General features: G+C 35.8%; 1 protein-coding gene across 1 annotated transcript; it reads right to left on the bottom strand.

Moving 5' to 3' along the window:
* Positions 1 to 1,624: 1,624 nt before the first annotated feature.
* gpr156 (G protein-coupled receptor 156) lies at positions 1,625 to 17,004 on the bottom strand. The gene is made up of 11 exons (XM_058786049.1): positions 16,720 to 17,004; positions 16,229 to 16,454; positions 10,329 to 10,482; positions 9,461 to 9,588; positions 9,217 to 9,352; positions 7,742 to 7,852; positions 7,517 to 7,642; positions 7,285 to 7,380; positions 6,967 to 7,203; positions 6,348 to 6,509; positions 1,625 to 4,789 (listed from the first exon to the last, which is right to left on the bottom strand). The coding sequence occupies exons 3-11, from the start codon at positions 10,443 to 10,445 to the stop codon at positions 3,482 to 3,484; spliced, it is 2,421 nt and encodes an 806-aa protein (XP_058642032.1). The 5' UTR covers positions 10,446 to 10,482; positions 16,229 to 16,454; positions 16,720 to 17,004; the 3' UTR covers positions 1,625 to 3,481.
* Positions 17,005 to 19,034: the final 2,030 nt, after the last annotated feature.

Genomic DNA, 19,034 nt, shown 5'->3' with positions numbered 1-19,034 from the left:
ACTTGAATTAATTTGTTATGGTAATTCTGTAGTAGTTGCTGTGGTAATATAACAACTATAGTAATATAAACAAATTACTTTACCCAATACTGTAGCTACTAAGTTTTCTACAAGTGTAGGGTATATTATACTACAATACACTACAGTTTACTCTAGTAAAAACTAAAGTATACTACAGTTTTTATTACAGTTTATCAGTTCACCATAGTTAATACTACAGTATGCTGTAGCATTCATTAACAAAGTGTTTTAAATACTATAATATATACAGTATACACTTTACTATGGTATGGTTCAAAAACGCTATAGTATTTACTATAAATTACTATAGTATTTTTCATGTGGGTCCTTTTTAGCTATAAAAGGGAATATTTTCTAAGTTAAATATTTTATCAAAAGAGTATAGTATTAAATTAGATTCAAGCTCAGCCACTTGAACTTTATGAATTTAAATTTTCAAAGGAGAATTAACAAGATGGCTACAATCAAAACAAAAGTCGTTGCAGTTTCCAGTTACAGTACTTTGAAGGAAGAACCTTAATAGCCTTTCTTCTGAAGCAACATTTTACAATCCTAAAAAATAATTTTCAAACCCAAAAGAAAATTATTTTCATCCAAATTATAGGCCTACTCCTTTTTGTCCAATAGGTATTCTTAGGTCAGCAAAACTGTTAGATTGGCAGTGAATGTGCATCTTGTGCTGAAAAGAGAGGTGATGCTGTAACGTCACAATGCTAAGACAGCAGAATTACTGTGATCTTTTACTTCTCTGGTTAAAAAACTGCTATGTCATTTGCAAGTCTGTCTGGCTTTACTTACGAGCAGTTTCATTTTTCATATTCATGGAACACTGAGTCTGACATTACTAGAAGGCTGATGACAGATGTGAGGCAGTTTTAAAGGCTTATATGAGTAGTTCATCAATAGTATTTGAGTATTCAGTTCACTCCATTGCACTTTTCTAGTAAATACTGAATTTGATGAACTACTATCCTACCATGTTGGCTTTGTCCTTTGACCGGTGTATTCTTTGACCTGTGACGTACCAAGAACAATCAGGAAAACGATTTACTGGTGTTGTTAAATAAGTTTTTGAATCTGATGGCTTATGCATTAGCAAAGAGTTAGAAAGTTTTCCTTTAACATGACACTTTTTTGCCTTTTACAGCAGGGAAGTATAAATATCCAAGTGCAAGGATGTTGTACATAACACAGGCATGTTTCAGCTAAAAATGATTGCACATTCCTGCAGTGGGCTTGCATAACATAGCATCCAACATAATTGCTTATTTTCGTTTTGTAGATGGGCAGATTCTCTTTTTCCCCTGGCCATCAACATTATTGTGGTTTAGATCTACAGTGCAAATGTTTCATTTGCAACCATTTTACTGTATACATCCTGAATGTTGAACAATATCTGTGATTCTTTTCTGCTTCCACTCTTTTCTGTGATGAGATCTTGCTGCTTTGAGCACATTTTACAATGATGTTTCACAAATAGCCCTACATCTGCAATAGAACAAGTGATGCAAGTTGCGGTTTTCTTTTTTCCTTAATGCAGATACTTCCTTGGGCAAATGTGGATGTGTGTTTGCACACATGCACAGATGTATATACTGTTGTACACACATTTATTCACATGCACAAACAATGATAAACACATCTCATCACTTACATTCAGTCTTTTAGTATGCTTATGCAATCATGTTCATGTATTTGTTTGTAGATGCTCATTCCTTTCAAAGAGAGATTCAATAACAAACTTAGGTTCATGGAGAAAACATGTTTACAAGAGGGACAGAGATATAAACGCATTCACACACAATAAAATATTTACATAAATGCAATATATGCAAAAAATAATTCAGTTTCAAAAACACTGTTTGAAGAAACAACATGATGCAGCTCAAGTTCTTCAGTCACATTTCCTCCTTTGAGTTTAAATAAGATAAATAAGGAGATAAACACATATATAACAGCCTTGGTAAACATAAAACATTACCGTGTATAAAAATGCACACACATACACACAAAGACTAGCCAAAAATAAATATTATAAACAGACTGACTAAACCAAAGCAGCGGCTCTGTAAAGTTGTATGTAGCACAAAATAAAGCATTTTAATATTGCAAGAGAAAGATTTATAATTTGGAAATATTTCTAGGATAGCCTATTGAATAACAGGACTGCAAGAGCCATTTAAATGATCAAGGAACGTAATAAGGATTCAAATGCAATACAGAACACAATAAAAGCTAACTTCACAGCTGATTGTTTTTATTTTGATTATTTATATTTTGACAGTATTTGGATTGGAATATTTCCTCCTCATCTAATCTCTCTTTTAAGCTGCACAGTGTTTCTAAATAAATTAATGTAGGATTGTAAAAATCAGTCAACTTATGACTTTGAATTATATTTTTAAAATGTTTAAAAAGTGTATGGATATTCCTGAAACTGTATAATAATAGCTTTCTTGAAGAAATAAGTGTAAACAAATACCTTTTTTAACAGACACAGGAAAGACCAAATATGGTCTTGGTATTGGCTCACTTTTCCTCTCCACTCACTCAAATGGCTCATTTTCATTAGTTATGTTAATCAGAGAAGTGGTAAGCAAGACCACCAAACTACTTCTTTATGACCTAGTACATTATGTTCAATTTAGGTTTTTCCTTTACATGATATAAATTTTATGACTAAAAATTGTGATCAAGTAAATGAAATGTGTACATCAGCACAATTTTCAAACATATTTTTTGATTAAAAAAAAAAAAAAAAAAAAAAAAATACACATATTATTCCTGATTCAATTTGACATCTAAAAACCTGAAATAAAAATGTAAAAAAATAATAATAATAAATACTGACTTTGACAGAGTTGTCTCTGTCATATCCTTTCCTATTTTTATGATTTAGTTAAGAAATAATAAATTATACCACTTAAATTCTTCTAAAAGAATTTAGCCATTAATGAGAACTTTATTATACTATTGGATATTTTTTTACTTTAGACACCACCAAAAATATCTAATTAAATTTTATTAAATGTAAGTTTTACAAAGAAGAGGTGTATTTAAGTGCATTTTTTATGTACAATACGGGTCAAAAGTTTGGAATAGTTACATTTTATTATTAATGTTTTTTTTATTTTTTTATAACTTTTCTATTTTAAAATTGTGTTGGCAAAGCTGAATTATCAGAACCCATTACTCCAGTCTTCAGTGTCACATGATCCTTCAGAAATCATTCTAATATGCTGATTACAGTATTACGGTTTTAACTGAATTTCTGATAAATAAGTTTTAAAATATTTTTCAAATGAATCCAGCCCTGCTGAGCATAAGAGACTTCTTTCAAAAAAATAAAAATAAATAAATAAAAAACCTTACAGATAGTCTATATCTGAATAATTTAATTAGGTCCAAACAAAACAAAAAGAGCATCATGTCAAATACAACTAGTGGATGTGCAGTCTGTTCAGACAAAGGTTGGTTTAACATCCACTTTAAAGTTCACAACAGGATGTGCTGAGTGGTAAAAGTCCTCATCCTCGCTGTCAGAGGTCCCTGAGGTGAGGCTGTCTGTGGAGTCGTAGGGGTGATGACAGGCCCCGCAGTAGGGCCGCTGGTAGTAATAGTCCTCCGAGCTGCTGGAGTCTGAGTCTGAGTAATCATACGGCTCCTCTGAGTGTTTCACCCCCTCTATCAGTCCAGCAGAGGCAGGCTGAGGAACCTGTCCCGTGAAAGGCGTAATGGAGCATTTGTGAGAAGAACATTCCCAACTCTCCTGTCCCGAGCCACATCGAGCCTGTGCCTTCTCATCCCTTCTCCTCCTCCTTCCCTCATGCCACAAGTCAGGTCTTTGAGAGCCATCGTCCCTCAACTTTTCATGGTCCATTAGTACTGATTCCCTCCTGCGTCCTGGAGGATCCGAGCCTGGAAAATAGTAAGGGGGAGGTCCACCTCTTGAGGAGTAAAAAGGAGGTCTGCGTTTACGCATGAGATAGGGTGAGATGGTGGGGAAGAAGAACTGTAGAGGAGATCGAGGAGAAAGAGCTGAGCTCAGTTCATCCGGATTGAGGGACGGGCTTCGCACATGGTCGGGTGATTTGACGAAGCTGCTTACGGCATCCACGCTCAGATCCTGCAAGATCTCCACCAGCTGCTCATTGGTTACAAAACCCAGTCGTCCTGTTGGTGACATAGCGGGAAGCTCAACAGAGGCCGATGGCACTGGAGACTCAACCTGAGGTGAACTACATCGAGCGGGACCTAGTAGAGAGGAACCCTGGGCTGTATTTTCCTGATCTGAAGGCACATCTAGTGGCTTCTCCGAAATCTCTTTTCCAAGACCTGAGTTTCTGAGATTGTTCATGGTTGGAACTGCATCTTCTATGCTTTCATTCAGACTCACAACCTGAGAGACCTCATTGGAAGAGTTATCTTGAGGAGGTGAATACCTCAGGTGTGATGGTGAAGACAGAGGAACTTCTGTAGCTACTGGACCTTCAGGGGATGTTTGCTGTGAGGTAGTGTGAGCATGAAGCGGTGGAGGAGGTACATACGGAGGTGGAGAGAGAACTCTGGTGGGAGCAACTTCTGAGTATTTCCTTAGCGCTGGAGAATCAGGAGATACCACTGTGGTTTGGGTGGAGATGGAGTTGAGGTTCGTGTTGGAGGAGTCCATTTCTCTTTCGTCCAAGGGGTGGCTAGCAGTCATCAGTTTGAGCAGCTTGTCCTTGGCATTGTTCACTTGTTCCTGTAGGCTATCAATAACGGCATTCTTCTGCAAATATGGAGGACACATGGGAAAAATGGTTTAAAATCTGATTGCCCTAATCACGGTCATTATCTAGAACGACTAAGTAGGTGTATGGTTTAGGTGCCAATTTTACAGGATATGAGATCACAAAGCAGTGCCTTGAGGAAATGTAAAACAAAGGATCCAGCCTCACTCGTGGGGTAGTGACGCAAAACACACTGCTGTCCACACCCAACGCTGGAATTCATCATCACTCGCTCACACAAACCAATAATCGCAGTGTGGACAAAACTAGTTCCATCGCTTTACTCAGAGCAGTGTAATCAAATGAACTCAGAGATTTCATGTTGGCTTGAAAAAATCCTTTAAACCAAGACCTAAATCTCTAAATTCAAGTCCTACTATAGCTTTTAAGCTACATCCACCACAATCAAAGTCCTTCAGCCTCTTCTGAGTCTGACTCCATGTGCTGTATGCCTGTGTCTAATCGACTAATGGTTTTGCAGCAGCCAGTTAACTAAAATCCCATAGATTTCCCTTGAAAATCTATCTATCTATCTATCTATCTATCTATCTATATATCTATCCATCTCTCTGTCTCTTCCCACCTACCTTTCAAATAGTCCAGCTAGAAACCATTCAGAACACATTAGCAACCAACAAGGAACACCATAGTAACCATCTAGCAATTCTGTGGCATATTAATACACACAATATTTTGTATTCAAAATACATAAGGATTAGTTTGCTTCCAGAATAAAAATTTCTCACCCCCATGTTTTCAATATGTTCATATCTCTCTTTCTTCAGTAGAAAACATTAAGGTTTATGAGGAAAACATTCCTGGATTTTTCTCCATATAGTGGACTTCAATGGGGACCAACAGGTTGAAGGTTCAAATTGCAGTTTTAGTGAAGCTTCAAAGGGCTCTGCACGATCCCAGCTGAGGAATAAGGTTCTTATCTAGTGAAATGATCAGTCATTTTGTAAAAAAAAAAAAAAGATATACTTTTAACCACAAATGCTCAACTATGTAATGCGTGAAGTTGTGGATGCGCATCGCAAAGCTAGTGCAAGATGAGCATTTGTGGATCAAAAGTTTATTTTTTATTTAATTTAATTTTTTAGAAATTGACCGATCATTTCACTAAATAAGCCGTTTATTTCTCAGCTGGGATCACATAGAGCCCTTTGAAGCTGCAATGAAACTGCAATTTGGACCTTAAACCCTTTGGCTCCCATTGAAGTCCACTGTATGGAGAAAAATCCTGGAAGGTTTTCCTCAAAAACCTTGATTTCTTTTCGACTAAAGAAAGACAGACATGAACATCTTGGATGACACGGGGGTGAGTAAATGATCAGGAAATTTTTATTCTGGAAGTGAACTAAATTTTGAAGACGAAAATTACATCATGCGTACATCTGAGATGGCACAGGATGTGGATAAGCAAAGTTTACTTTGGGTTTCAGGTAGCACATGTCCCTCTAGGTTTTGTGGTGTGTAGGCTATAATTGCTAAACAGAACAAAAGTGAAGTGAAAAGCTTTGCTTTGAATAATGAAGATGTAATAATTATCGTTACCTCATTGATGAGCCTTTTCATGGAGTCGTTTTCTCCAAGTAGATAGTAGATCTCATCCTCGCTGTACATGGAGTGTGTGGTCTTGCTGGGACTACTGAAGTATTTGGCCATTTGACTGGGGTGAGAATTTGTCTCCTCTTCAAACTGTCTCCACTGGGTCAGCTAGAGGGAAGAATAATAATGATAAAGATGATGGTACAGCAAGAGTATTAAATTATATACATTATCGAGTGTTTCTAATGGGGGGAAATGGGCGGGAAGGCATTATCAGGTCTCATTAAGCAAATGTTTCCCCCTTTTGCCAGCATTTTTATCCTAATCACACACAAGCTCTTTGGTTCTGATTGATCCACAATGAACTGGTGTAATATTACCCAAAATCCACAGTCATAAAGAGCTGACATTGGCAGTGTCCTCTCCAAACCTACAGGACACATTGTGTAAACACATTTGATGTTTCATGCTGACTCATCACTTGCTTCTGCCTCTCCTGTTGTAGATCGATCGGTTGTGCCTCAACATAAGCCTCTTGATTAAGTTTGAAACTCCAAAAACAAAGATTGACTCAGAGTTTGACTGCAAATCACAAGACATTGGCAGCGAATTTACTGGGACGTACTTGAGGGACAAACAGTAGACAGTTAATGGCCATTGTGCAGATGAAGATGGCTCCAGACACTACACTGTAGACCACATTGGGCCAGGTGTACAGGTAAAGAGAGACGGGTATGGCCACAGCACTCGACATGGTGACCAGGCAGACAGCACCTATGATGGTCATAGACTGGTTTACTGGAGGTAAGCTCACATTGCTTGTCAGGCCGGCAAGATATGTGCCGTACAGGAGGAGGCTGCCCTGCAAAAGAGCAAAGAGAGTTAGTGTGAGCATATAAACTGTAATGTAATTCATTCCTATGAAGGCCAAGCTGAATTTTACCTTAAGCACAGAGAGCAGGATTACCCACAGGTCAGAGTAGAGAGAAGAACAGGAGTCCAACTGGGACAGAGAGTAGGACGCATCCCGCTCTACAACCTGACAAAAAAAGAAACGACACAAAATACTTTACATGCCATAAATGATTTGAGCTTGCATCAGTCATCCGTTTAATGGCTCTTTATATCCCCCTATATTGAAATAATGGTTGTGAATATATAGAAAGTGGGTGTACCTTCACCATAGCACTGATAGAGCGAGAGCACTTGATCGGATCCGTCAGACCCCATGCTGCTAGAACAACAACATCCACTAAGACCAACAGAGCAACCAAACCCATCAGCTGGATGTCTCTAATAATCTGAAACACAAGCGAACAAAGTACTATGGTGAAGCCAGTGATATCAAGCAATGATTCATAGCCTGTTCATGCACAAACATACTGTATATTACAGCTCACCACTCTCTTGTCGGGCACACGCTGAGTGAACACTCTGTAAAGCCGCCATGTTTTCCCAAGAATGGGGCCAAACACCAGAGAGCTGCCGATACACAGTGTCCACATCCGTGCCTGGGATGGAAATTGAGATGGTACAGAAAAATGATACACACCATCAAACACAAGAACAGCTTTTAACTATACAAATCATGACTGTTTGTTAAACTGAACCTGGAACCTGTTTTAAGCCACAATGAAGTCAAAAAGAGCTCAACAGTAAAGGATGAGCTGCAGGAAGAGTTTCAGCTGTCACTGAAAATGATCTTGATATTGCAAATCCATTTTAATGCCTTGGGAACTCAAACATTTGTTCATCTATTCTACATTGCTGTTGAAAATTCAAAATAATGTTGTGTGTAGATTTGTAGCAAAAGCATTTGTATGAACTTATATAGTTATAATATGGCTGTATAATTTCCGGATTAATGCAAATTTCTTTTTTGTAATGGGAAAAATAAGGAAATTACAAAATACGCTACAATTTAATATAACTGTTTTCTATTTGAATATATTGTAAAATGTAATTTATTCCTGTGAAGCAAAGCTGAATTTTCAGCATCACTACTGAAACATTTGAAAACATTTGTGCTGCCTATTATTCTTGCCTAATATTCCTTGCAAAAATGGTGCTACATTTTTTCAGGATTCTTTGATGAATAAAAAAATTGTAACAAATGTTTTATGTGCAGTTTAATGTGTCCTTGCTGAATAAATCTATACATATACATACATATGTGTGTGTATATATATATATATATATATATATATATATATATATATATATATATATATATATATATATATTTATATGTGTGTGTGTGTGTATGTGTATATATATATATATATATATATATATATTTTTTTTAAACCACTGCTAATCCATATAAAACAGCAACACATTCACATGCAGACATACACAACATTCAAATAACTAAATCCCGAGACATTTCTAGCATAGGAGGTTTATGGTGCTGTAAAATGTAAACAGCCATTTAGCAATTCAGAGCAATAAGCCAGCTGTGTGATTCATAGGACTGCTTTAGTTACACTTACATATAGGCAGGTACATAGTAGAGAAGAGGGTCTTATTTTTTGAATGTCAGCTCCATCAAACTACCTAAATAACTGTGTGTGTGTGTGTACTGTTATATGGTTTATGAGGACACAAATGTGTATAATAACATGGGTACTACAACGCAAACATGGTTTATGAGGACACTTCCTGTGTCCCCGTAAAACAAAAGGCTTAAAAAGCATACAAAACGGTGTTATATGAAATTCAAAAATTGCCAGTAGTTTCCTGTAAGGGGTAGGTTTAGGTGTAGGGTTGGTGTAGGGCGATAGCACATACAGTTTGTTCAGTATAAAAACCATTACGCCTATGGAGAGTCCCCGTAAACCACAAATACCAGACTGTGTGTGTTGTGTGTTTGTACCTGTAAGACAGCTCTTGATCCTGCTCCTGACAGCGGTGCTCTCTCCTCCACAGCGAATAAGAAGCCGCTGCTGTATGTGAGTACACTGCCACATAGAGTCAACACATTCAGATTGGGACTGGACATCTTCACTATCCTGTGTCAGAGGTACATAATCAAAATTCATGTACTTGATGGACAAAAAGACCACCTGTAAAGCAATAAATGAGTCCCAAGTCATGTTTGAGATCCAGAGATTGTGTACCTGTTGTTTTTGAAGCGCAGAGTGAAAATGAGAAAGAAGAGCGTCAGCAGAATCCCAAAAGAGAGCAGCGTCCAGACCACAGCACGAAGAGCAGGAGACAGCGATCGACTCTGTACATCCACACCCCTCTAGACACAGACAAACAGCACAATATAATGAATGTATAAACTACTGTTTGTTTGTAAACTGTATGGTTTGTTTCTTATGCTCACCAAGGCTGCATTTATTTGATCAAAAATACAGTAATGACAGTAATATTGTGAAATATTATTACAATTTATAAACACTATATGTAAATATATATGAAGAGTTAATTTGCAAAAACAGATAACTCCGTTTTTAACAATTCTCAAAAATCATGTTTTTTCATTGTGCATTCCAATTAATCTCAATCAAATTGCAGGTGGGTTATTTTGACTAGGTTCAAAAATAACTAAAAAAAAACCCCAGCTAACTAACACAATGAAACACAATAAAAACATTATTGTGAGTTATCTGTTTTTGCAAATAAACTCTTCATATTTAAAATGTAATTTATTTCTGTGATCAAAGCTGAATTTTCATCATTACTCCAGTCTTCAGTGTCACATGATCATTCTGATATGCTGATTTGCTGCTCAGGAAACATTTATTATTATTATGTTAGAAACAGCTGTGCTGCTTAATGTTTTTGTGGAAATGGTGATACATTTTTTCCTAGATTATTTGTAAAATCAAAAGTTCAAAAGAACAAAATAAGAAAAATACAAAATAGAAGCGTTTTAACTAGTGGCCTCACTCAAACTTGTGGATCCCACTGTTTGTGAATGTAATTGTGACTGCCTCTGAGTGTATATGGTGGTGGACGGGGGTGAGCGTGTGAATGTACCGCTGCGAGCGCACACAGTCTCTGCAGGACATCCCAGCCCTGCTGGATGTTCACTCCGGGGTAGATGAAGCAGACGCCAGACTCACAGTGAGAGCTGCAGTTCAGTCCTGCCTCCATCACTGGCCTGAGCTCTATCTCAACTCATACACACATCCTAAAGGACAGAAAACAGAAAACTGTTCAACAAACAAGCCAACTGATCTTGTCCAAAAATAGCAGTGGCATTTAATATTTTGTCACTACAAATACAGGAAAAAAGTTAAGATACATTTATATTTGAAAAATACTTTAAACACGCAGTGATGTGGAATACTTGATTCTGATTGGTCAAATGTGCCATTGTGTGCTCACTGTGCAAAAATGATTTTTTTTCCTGCATTTTTCTAAAATCACTGTTTTTAAATACGTTATAAAACATACTACAATATAATTTAAAATACTTTAAGAAAATATATTTATAATATACTAGATCGCATTATATGGTCAATTTTAAGTACACTGTAGAAGACTGAACACATGATGGCGCTGTCTTCAGTCTGTAATACAGTCGGACTCAGTTCAGCCTGTTTTGGCAATCTGTCTTTATAAGACTGTAAAAATGATAAAAAGATTGTTCAACAAACAAATAAAAAGTTAATTTGACAAACATTATTGAAGCTTTTACACTTTGCTGAAAGACAAAGTATATAGATTTAGTATACAGATTTGACGGATATTTAGTCAGTCCTTCCAAAGTTTGAAATTAATCTAATTGAAACTAATCTAGAAAAACCCCACAATGTGTACACAAATGAGAAAATACTGTTGATATTTAATCATATTTTAATACCAGGCATCTCCGAGTTCCCAAAAAGAAGCTGTATAACATGTTAAAGCATATTATTCAAGTTGAAATTTTGCCTAGATTCAGTTCTGAACACATTTTTGACACATCAGATGGCCTTTTCTCAGATTCAAACAGAACATAAGAGATCAGTAAACCAGGCACAGCAACAGACGTCCTTCCTGCATGACGGTTAACATTAGAACATAAAAAGTATGGGCTAATTCTCCACTTCATTACATAATTATACCTCTGATGTTTAAAAACTGTAATCATGTTGATCCTCAGTCCATAATGAAAAAAGGAGGGAAATGCTCAGGCTTGCCTCCACAACACAAAGTTTAAAGAGCTGCAAGCAAGACACTAAATCCCACATGGATGCACAGATTACCACTCACAATGCAGCGCTGTGCGTCACATCAGCAAAATAGCCGCATGTATGAGCCTGAAAGGGCAAACCGCATTACCTGTGTGCTCTGATCTTCACAAAGTCTGATGTGCTTGAATGTCTACAGCAACGCGTCCCATGTGCCAGTCTGTTTGACGCATGTAAACATGAGCAGTATAGCCTGTATTATGTGGCTGATTTTCAAAGCAGAGCTCACCTGTTATTGTATTTATGGTTATATTTTTCAAGCCTGCTTTTGAAATGTTTTAAATGCGGGTGTGTCGTACTGAAAGTATGTGTTTATAAGCAGGGCATGTGGATAATTGACATGAAATTCTTTTGGGAAGTTGACACATCCATTGCTGATTCTTTATACCTATTCTTCTTCATTCATATTTATCCTCTAGGAGACAAAAGTTTGGGCCCAGTAACTGACTAACTAACTTTATTTATTTATTAATACTTCTATTCAGTAAGGCACACTAAATTAAATAAAAATATAAATCGCACATTTAAATGTAACAAAATATTTCTATTTAAGATAAATGCTGTTCTTTTGAACTTTCTATTCATCAAAGAATCTTTAAAAATGTATCAGTTCCTCAAAAACAAGAAGCAGCACAAAAAGTTTGGAGGCCAGCAACATTTTATTTTATTTACTTACAGAAAAACACTTCTTTTCAGTAGGTTTGCATTAAATTGATTAAAAGTAACAATAAGACATTTAAAATATTTCAATTTCAAATAAATGCTGTTCTTTTAAAACATTTTACTCATTAAAAAAAAAAAAAAAAAAGGATTCCCACAAAAACATTAAACAGCATTATTGTTTTCAACATTGATAATTTTTTCTTCAGTAGCAAGTCATCACAGAATGATTTCTGAAGGATCATGTGACAGTGAAGACTGGAGTAACGATGCTGAAAATTCAGCTTTGCATCACAGGAATAAATGACATATTAAAATTAAAATAGAAAACAGTACTTTTCCATTGTAAGAATTTCACACAATATTTTTAGTCAGAAACATGCAGCCTTGGTAAGCATAAGAGACTTCTTTCAAAACATTAAAAAGAAATGTGGTTTACTTTGTGACTGTCATGTTTGAAAAGAGAAAAGAAAAAAAAAAAAATCCTGATGAAGGTCATGCGACCGAAACGTCGTTAATAAATATTTAGATATATTTTTTGCATAGATAGTGTGCGGGATTTGTTTTTTGCTTTTTAAAACATTAAAAAGAAAAAGAAAAAACCTTACTGACCCCAAACTTTTGAATCATACAATATACTGAATATTTGTAATTCAAAAGTTAAAACATAATTTGCCACATTACAGGACCGTTTAAAATGAACTATAAGGTAAAAGGTGTTTAAAAAAAGGTGTGAAAATACAGAAATGGTGACAGTTTATACACATTTTACTTATACTGTATATGCATATAACTTTTTTTATGTTAAAAAAATCATTTGAAAAATCATTTATTAAAGTGTGGATCTCGTACCTTTCACTATCTCATATTCTTATTAGCAATGTCATAGATGCCTAGTCAGAAAGTGCAGTTTCATATTAGCTCATGTGTATGTGTATTAGACTGTATTTGTGTCAGTATGTTTATGAAAGTGTGACTAAGCTTCAGAGTGAATGTAGCAGTGACTACATGAGCTCTGTGAGTCTATCAGAGAGTGATTGAGACTGTCTGTTCAGGGGGTTGCACAGCTCCAAGCGCCTGAGGCACAGACACAAATACAAGCGCCTCACAGACACACGGTTACTAACAAACAAACGTCTCAGGAAGCAGACAGATACAAACGCTGTGCTGTAACACAGCGAGACTCAGAAAATTTACACGTCAAGTATGAAGTCAAAGTAGAACTTTTAAAAGAGAAAAATTAGTCATCCAAGAGTCGCCCAACACTCTTCACTTTCATATACTGATGCAAACCTATGACATGCCGACTAGCATATATCCAACACCAATATGCAATTTTGACGTAATAAGATACAAGAGCTGTAACGTTAGTTTGTTACAGCTGTGTATTTTAGTAAGGAGGCATCTGTCAAGCAGCTTCATGTATAATTTAACATGTGATGCAGGTCTAGGCTAGTCTCAGAAGATATGTGAGACTGAGACTTGAGTCCAAGAGGAAAGAATTCTTACAGATGCTAGTTGTGACTTTGCAGACTTGAACTAATGAGTCAAGATGAGTCACAGACTGAGCCTCAACCTAGCTGCTGTTTAATACAGAGGCAGCGTGCACTGATTTATATGGAAAAATATAAAGTTCCCACATCTATGACGTCAACATATCATAAATTTAATTTGCCATCTACTTGTCTTGTCATAGATGTAATATCACACCAAGTTTATCACATCTGTCTGTGAGACTGAAGAACAGCCTAAACTGTGGAGCAAATTTATTATCAAGCTTTCATTCACACTTCCACAATTAGATATCTAATCTTTAAATATTTAATACAAATAATCAAGTATTATTGGCATGGACTTAGCTGAAAATATATTAGACTTTAGAAAATATATATTTGGAAATTCTAGTAGTTAATTCAGTTTGACTATAAAGGTCTTTGCACACGAAGTCCGAAATTTTCACACGTTATAAAATAAATACGACCTCACGTTGTGCCTCCGAAACTTCGTCCGTCATAAAAAAAAAAAATTCAGACCAGTTTCGATTTTCTGCGTTTTCGCATCCATAGCAAGCATTGATAGGAAAGGATGACAAATATGAGAAATGCATACGAAAATTTCAGACTCAGTGTGCAAGGACCTTTAGTGTTTTTCCTCATTACCGGTAGCCTACTGTAATTTACAAAAATTAGCATGCATATTATAATTATAATTTATTACTAAGACTTAAAATCCTAATTAATTTATAGCTCCACTACGGGCCTGTAAATGTGATAAGTCTTATAAAAGGATTAATTGATTTGGCACTTATTGTCTTGTAAGCATGGCTGAAAATCAGCATGAGCCTTAAAAACATCTCTGGATTCTTGATATCTGCAAAATAAATGAAGAAATCTGATGTACAAATGCATTAACTAATTTGTTTGTTGAGGTATAAGTGATTAAAATATTTTTCATTTAACATTTTTTTAATTAGCAGCAAGGTTTTTGTTAATTTGATACATTTCATATAGACTTATTAAGCTGAAACTGTGCAGTTTTACCGGATGTAACCCTTAAAATGATTGTTATTGGTGTGATTAATGTTTTCAGATTGATGTAGCCATATTAAATAAAATTATTTTTACTTGAATAAAAGCAGTTAATTTAGATGCTACCATAACGCCGTTTCCTGGCACTTTAGATTGTGTCTTTAGGTGATTAGGATCATCAAAGCATTAGTTCAGGCATTTCAGTGTTACTAAAATTAAATCTTCTAAGCTAAAACTTTAATTTATGTGTCAATGACTTTGGAAAGGCTATGCCTTATAAAGTCAGCTGACGTTATAACACTTTAATTCTTTCAGCAAAGGCACCAGCCAATCAAAATCTGGCGTTCACATTAAATCCACTTTTTCTTTTCTTTTTTTAACACCAGATGAGTTTAAACATGCATGCATTAAGCTATCAGAATCATGTGACATCTCTTGTCAGGGTGGTTTGGAAATTCCTGTAGTTCCTTCCTAAAGTTGTATTGTCATCTGTCCCAATTTAGATCAGTAGTTTACAGTTTCCTGCAGGCACGGCCGGCACAGAGAGGCATTTCCGACCATTTTTCACTCTTCAGTGCAGAATGGGGAGATGGTGTAAAGACAGAGCAGAGCTGGCCTATATGACTAGCTCACGACTGGTCAGTTAAGACAGGATAACTAGCACAAGGAGTTCCTGTGCGCTTTGCTCTTCAACACAAGCTACACATGGATCCTGTAAAGCTGTCTTAGAGAAAACACTCTTCTAGGGGTGTGTCAGATTTAGGCTATTCCCCTTTGAAGTACACTTATCTCTCATGAAGGATTAAACACTGTATTTAGTTGTTTTGTATTTGAGATAAATTATGATTCTGGTCTATTTAGTCATCACATTAGGCCTAGGATTTATAAGTAAATTACTAGGCTACTGTTTAACGCATTTTTGTCTCACGCTTAGACTTAGAGAAGTGAATGAGACATGATGACTGCAGAAAAGCACAGCTAGTGTGTTTGAGGATCATATATGAACAATCCCCCTCACTCCCTTTTAATCCGTTTAGCAATTTAATCTAAGCTGATCAAGCAGTATAAGAATGCCAGTTATTATTGGTTTACCCCCCCCTCGACTCAACGCCCACTGAGAAGACGACAATAAGCCGCGAAATGAAAGTCAAACGGGAGGGGTGTTGGGAGGGGGACTGCGTTTTATAAGCAAACTTAAATTTACTTTGCTTTCTTTGTTTTTTTCTTTAGCATGCGACGTGGAACGTACAAAAACATAACTAAATACAAATAATAAAATAGGCTGCTAATATTAATATGTAGCTAATAATAGAATCACTTCAATAATAATATTTAGGCTAATGCAATTATTTTATAGTCATTCAATTAAAATTATTCTATATAAATTGCCTACTAATGTCGTTGTATGTACAATATTATTTTTGTGTAAAATAATTTCCAGTTAATTTTAGGTGCTGTTCTACGTGCAGCATCTGCAACATGAAATTGCCTTCGGAAAATAGATTGAGCAAACCTGTGATCCGTGTGAATGAAAGGTGCTCCTGTCCCGACATCCTCGAGCGATCCGATACAAAACGTCCCGACATCACAACGGCTAAAGTAGTCAGGGGTGTTCCGAAGGCTCAGTTTGTAGTTTTAATTGTCTGTTCCATCTATGATGATCAGCTAACAGTGAATGAACTCCAGAAACACTGAGAGTGAGAGCCGCGGACTGAGTCAGACACAGAAAGAGGAGGAGGCTGTGAGGGAGGGAGACAGAGAAAAACTCATTTTGGAAGTGCACTAATATAAAAATTGGATACGGTAGGCTGTGCCTAATTACTTTCACTTTGGAATAGGTGTATTCTAATGAATTCAGGTTAAATGATTTTAAATAGGCTATTTTTGACATTAAAATGGTAGGCTACTGATTTTGCTACTTTTTTATTTTTTTTTATTTTAGCCTGTTTGAAAAGACTGCAATGTTAATACATTTTAATGTTTGAAAACGTGTTTACTACTTACTCGTTTAGCCTACTACTTTTGCACTTCATCCAGCTTAAAAGAAGATAGCAGCTGCAGAGTTCATTGTTTGTCTGACTTCTCATAACGCGTGTTAGTTGATTTAACTGAGAGGTCTCGCGGGACAGGGTGGACTCTACTGCATGGGGGTAATTATAAAAACAAAAAATATCATAATACACTTCAGTGGAAAGAAATACACTCCTGTTTATCACACCTGCTCCATTACGCAATAGGCTAGTGAGCGCATGCGTGGTAACAAAGCAGACTTATTTTATTATTATCATTATTTTTATTTTTATTTTTTTTTTACATAGCAGACTGATGATTTGGTGGCTCGGTAAATCGCTCCAAGCGCGAAAATAATAACGCAGAACAGAAACTCAATGCGCAATCAGAACCATAAGGGATTATTAAAACTTCACAGGTTCTTATTGAGTGAGTCTAGTCATGCTGTTAGCTTTTCCTTGGAAAGGAACGAAGAAAAAACGTTGAGTGCTTTTTGTTTCTTTAGTCAAACTAGGCTAGGCTACAGTATAAAATAGTCCTTTTAGTTCCGTTATTATATTCCATGAGCCAGTGTTGCTGCCAAATATTACATGCAATGCAATTGTCTGTTATGTTTTTTTTATTATTATTATTATTTTTTAATCATTATTAAATATTATTATTTTAGAAAATGTAGAACTTTGTTGCCTATATCTCTGTCAGCGTCAGTTGTGATTTTCACCAGTAGATGTCGCTGTCGGACTCATACACAGTCAAATTGATACGCCTGAAATAAGGTTAAAATATTTAAAAGCAATATCAAATTGGGCACAGTATATAAACTGTATCTCTTATATATATATTTAAATTTAATTTTCAATCCAACTATATTAATGAAATGTATGTAGACTTTGTGAAAAATATGGTTGAATTATGGGGTAGAATGTGAATTCTTGATGTGCTGGTTGGCATCAGATATTAAAAGTTTAAAGATCTCCTCATCTCTTTCCTACTACTGGAGGCTCTCGGACTGTTAAGTTCCTTCTTGAGTCTGAACGTGGTTAACCTCAGGGCAGATGCAGGGCTTCCAGGCTCATGTTGCAAAAACCTGCTAAATTTTTCATCCACATGAGGCAACAGTAGATGGCTGTCCACTCAGTTACGGAGTAAGGAAAGAGGAGATGGTGTACAACCAATATGCCAAATAACAACAGCATATGGCCAATGATGGCTGCACAAATTTAACAAGACTTTGCGCTATAAAACAGCATACAAAGTTAAAAGCCTCATTATCACTTTCAAGATTTTCTTTTCTTACATGATTCCCACAGTCATGGAAAACCTAGAAAAATAATATATATATATATATATATATATATATATATATATATTTATTTATTTTTAAATAAAATAGATATAATATAGAAAATGAATGATTAGATAGGCTACATTTTCTAGTGTGCTCTATAAGATGTAAAAGCAACTAAAACCATATATTTCATTGGCTAGATATTGATTTTGTGTTGTGTAAAAGTTGCTCATAAGCCATAGTGTGTTGTTTTTTTTTTTTTTTATTTCAGTGGTGAGCAAATTGCTCATTTTAAACTAAGCGTTCTAAATGATTAATCAGTAAAAATTTTATCAAAAATCACATAAAAACTCAAGGGAAACATGAAAAAGTAATTGAAATTCATTGGTCAAAAATCAAGGAACATATAGCCTATCAAACACTGCATTCCTCACTGTTTTTGTTTTTCTTGAAAATGTGTAAAGCCATAAAAACTCTGTATACAAAGCTTCACATTGACCTAATTGCAGTCTATGTTTGATATCTCCGTCTGTGAAGGTTACTTTATAGATTAGAAAATATGATTCCACTTGACCTGGTCAAAAGTCATTACACAGCTCTGCAATTATCTTTATGGCTGAGCTGGATTTCAAGATGTGACTTGCATAAACAAAGAAATCACCGGTGACTGTACACATGATGACAACACTCACCTTAGTAAGTCATAAAAGGTCAATATCGTAATGGAAAAAAACACAGAATAATCCTAAGAACACAGTTCCTCGTTCCACCCACCCATAGTCATGGCACAGTTATTACTCACCTCCTGTGGCAGGCAGTCCTGCCCAAAATGACAGGTTATGGATGCTCATATGCTGCTGTGTGAATGTGGCTCATATTCCGGACATGTTTTAAGAGTGTAATTCCAGAATAAGGATCTGTCATGTGTACTCAACAACAGCCACATTCTCTGTGAGCGCTAAACTTTGTTCACAGCTCTCAACTTACAACCATTTAAATGTGAATGCTTCAATTTCATCCT

The sequence above is a fragment of the Onychostoma macrolepis genome, chromosome 09 (assembly GCF_012432095.1).
Source record: "Onychostoma macrolepis isolate SWU-2019 chromosome 09, ASM1243209v1, whole genome shotgun sequence".
In the NCBI taxonomy this organism is placed as follows: Eukaryota; Metazoa; Chordata; class Actinopteri; order Cypriniformes; family Cyprinidae; genus Onychostoma; species Onychostoma macrolepis.
Note: the sequence above shows the minus strand (reverse complement) of the source record. Positions and strands in the feature narration are given on the sequence as shown.

Coding starts and splice junctions, on each gene's coding strand:
- gpr156 (XM_058786049.1), bottom strand. CDS start 10,445: ATGGAGGCAGGACTGAACTGCAGCTCTCACTGTGAGTCTGGCGTCTGC. Junction 7,381..7,516: donor CTATCAGTGCTATGGTGAAG/GTACACCCACTT, acceptor TTTTTTTGTCAG/GTTGTAGAGCGGGATGCGTC. Junction 4,790..6,347: donor TGAAAAGGCTCATCAATGAG/GTAACGATAATT, acceptor CCATATTTGCAG/AAGAATGCCGTTATTGATAG.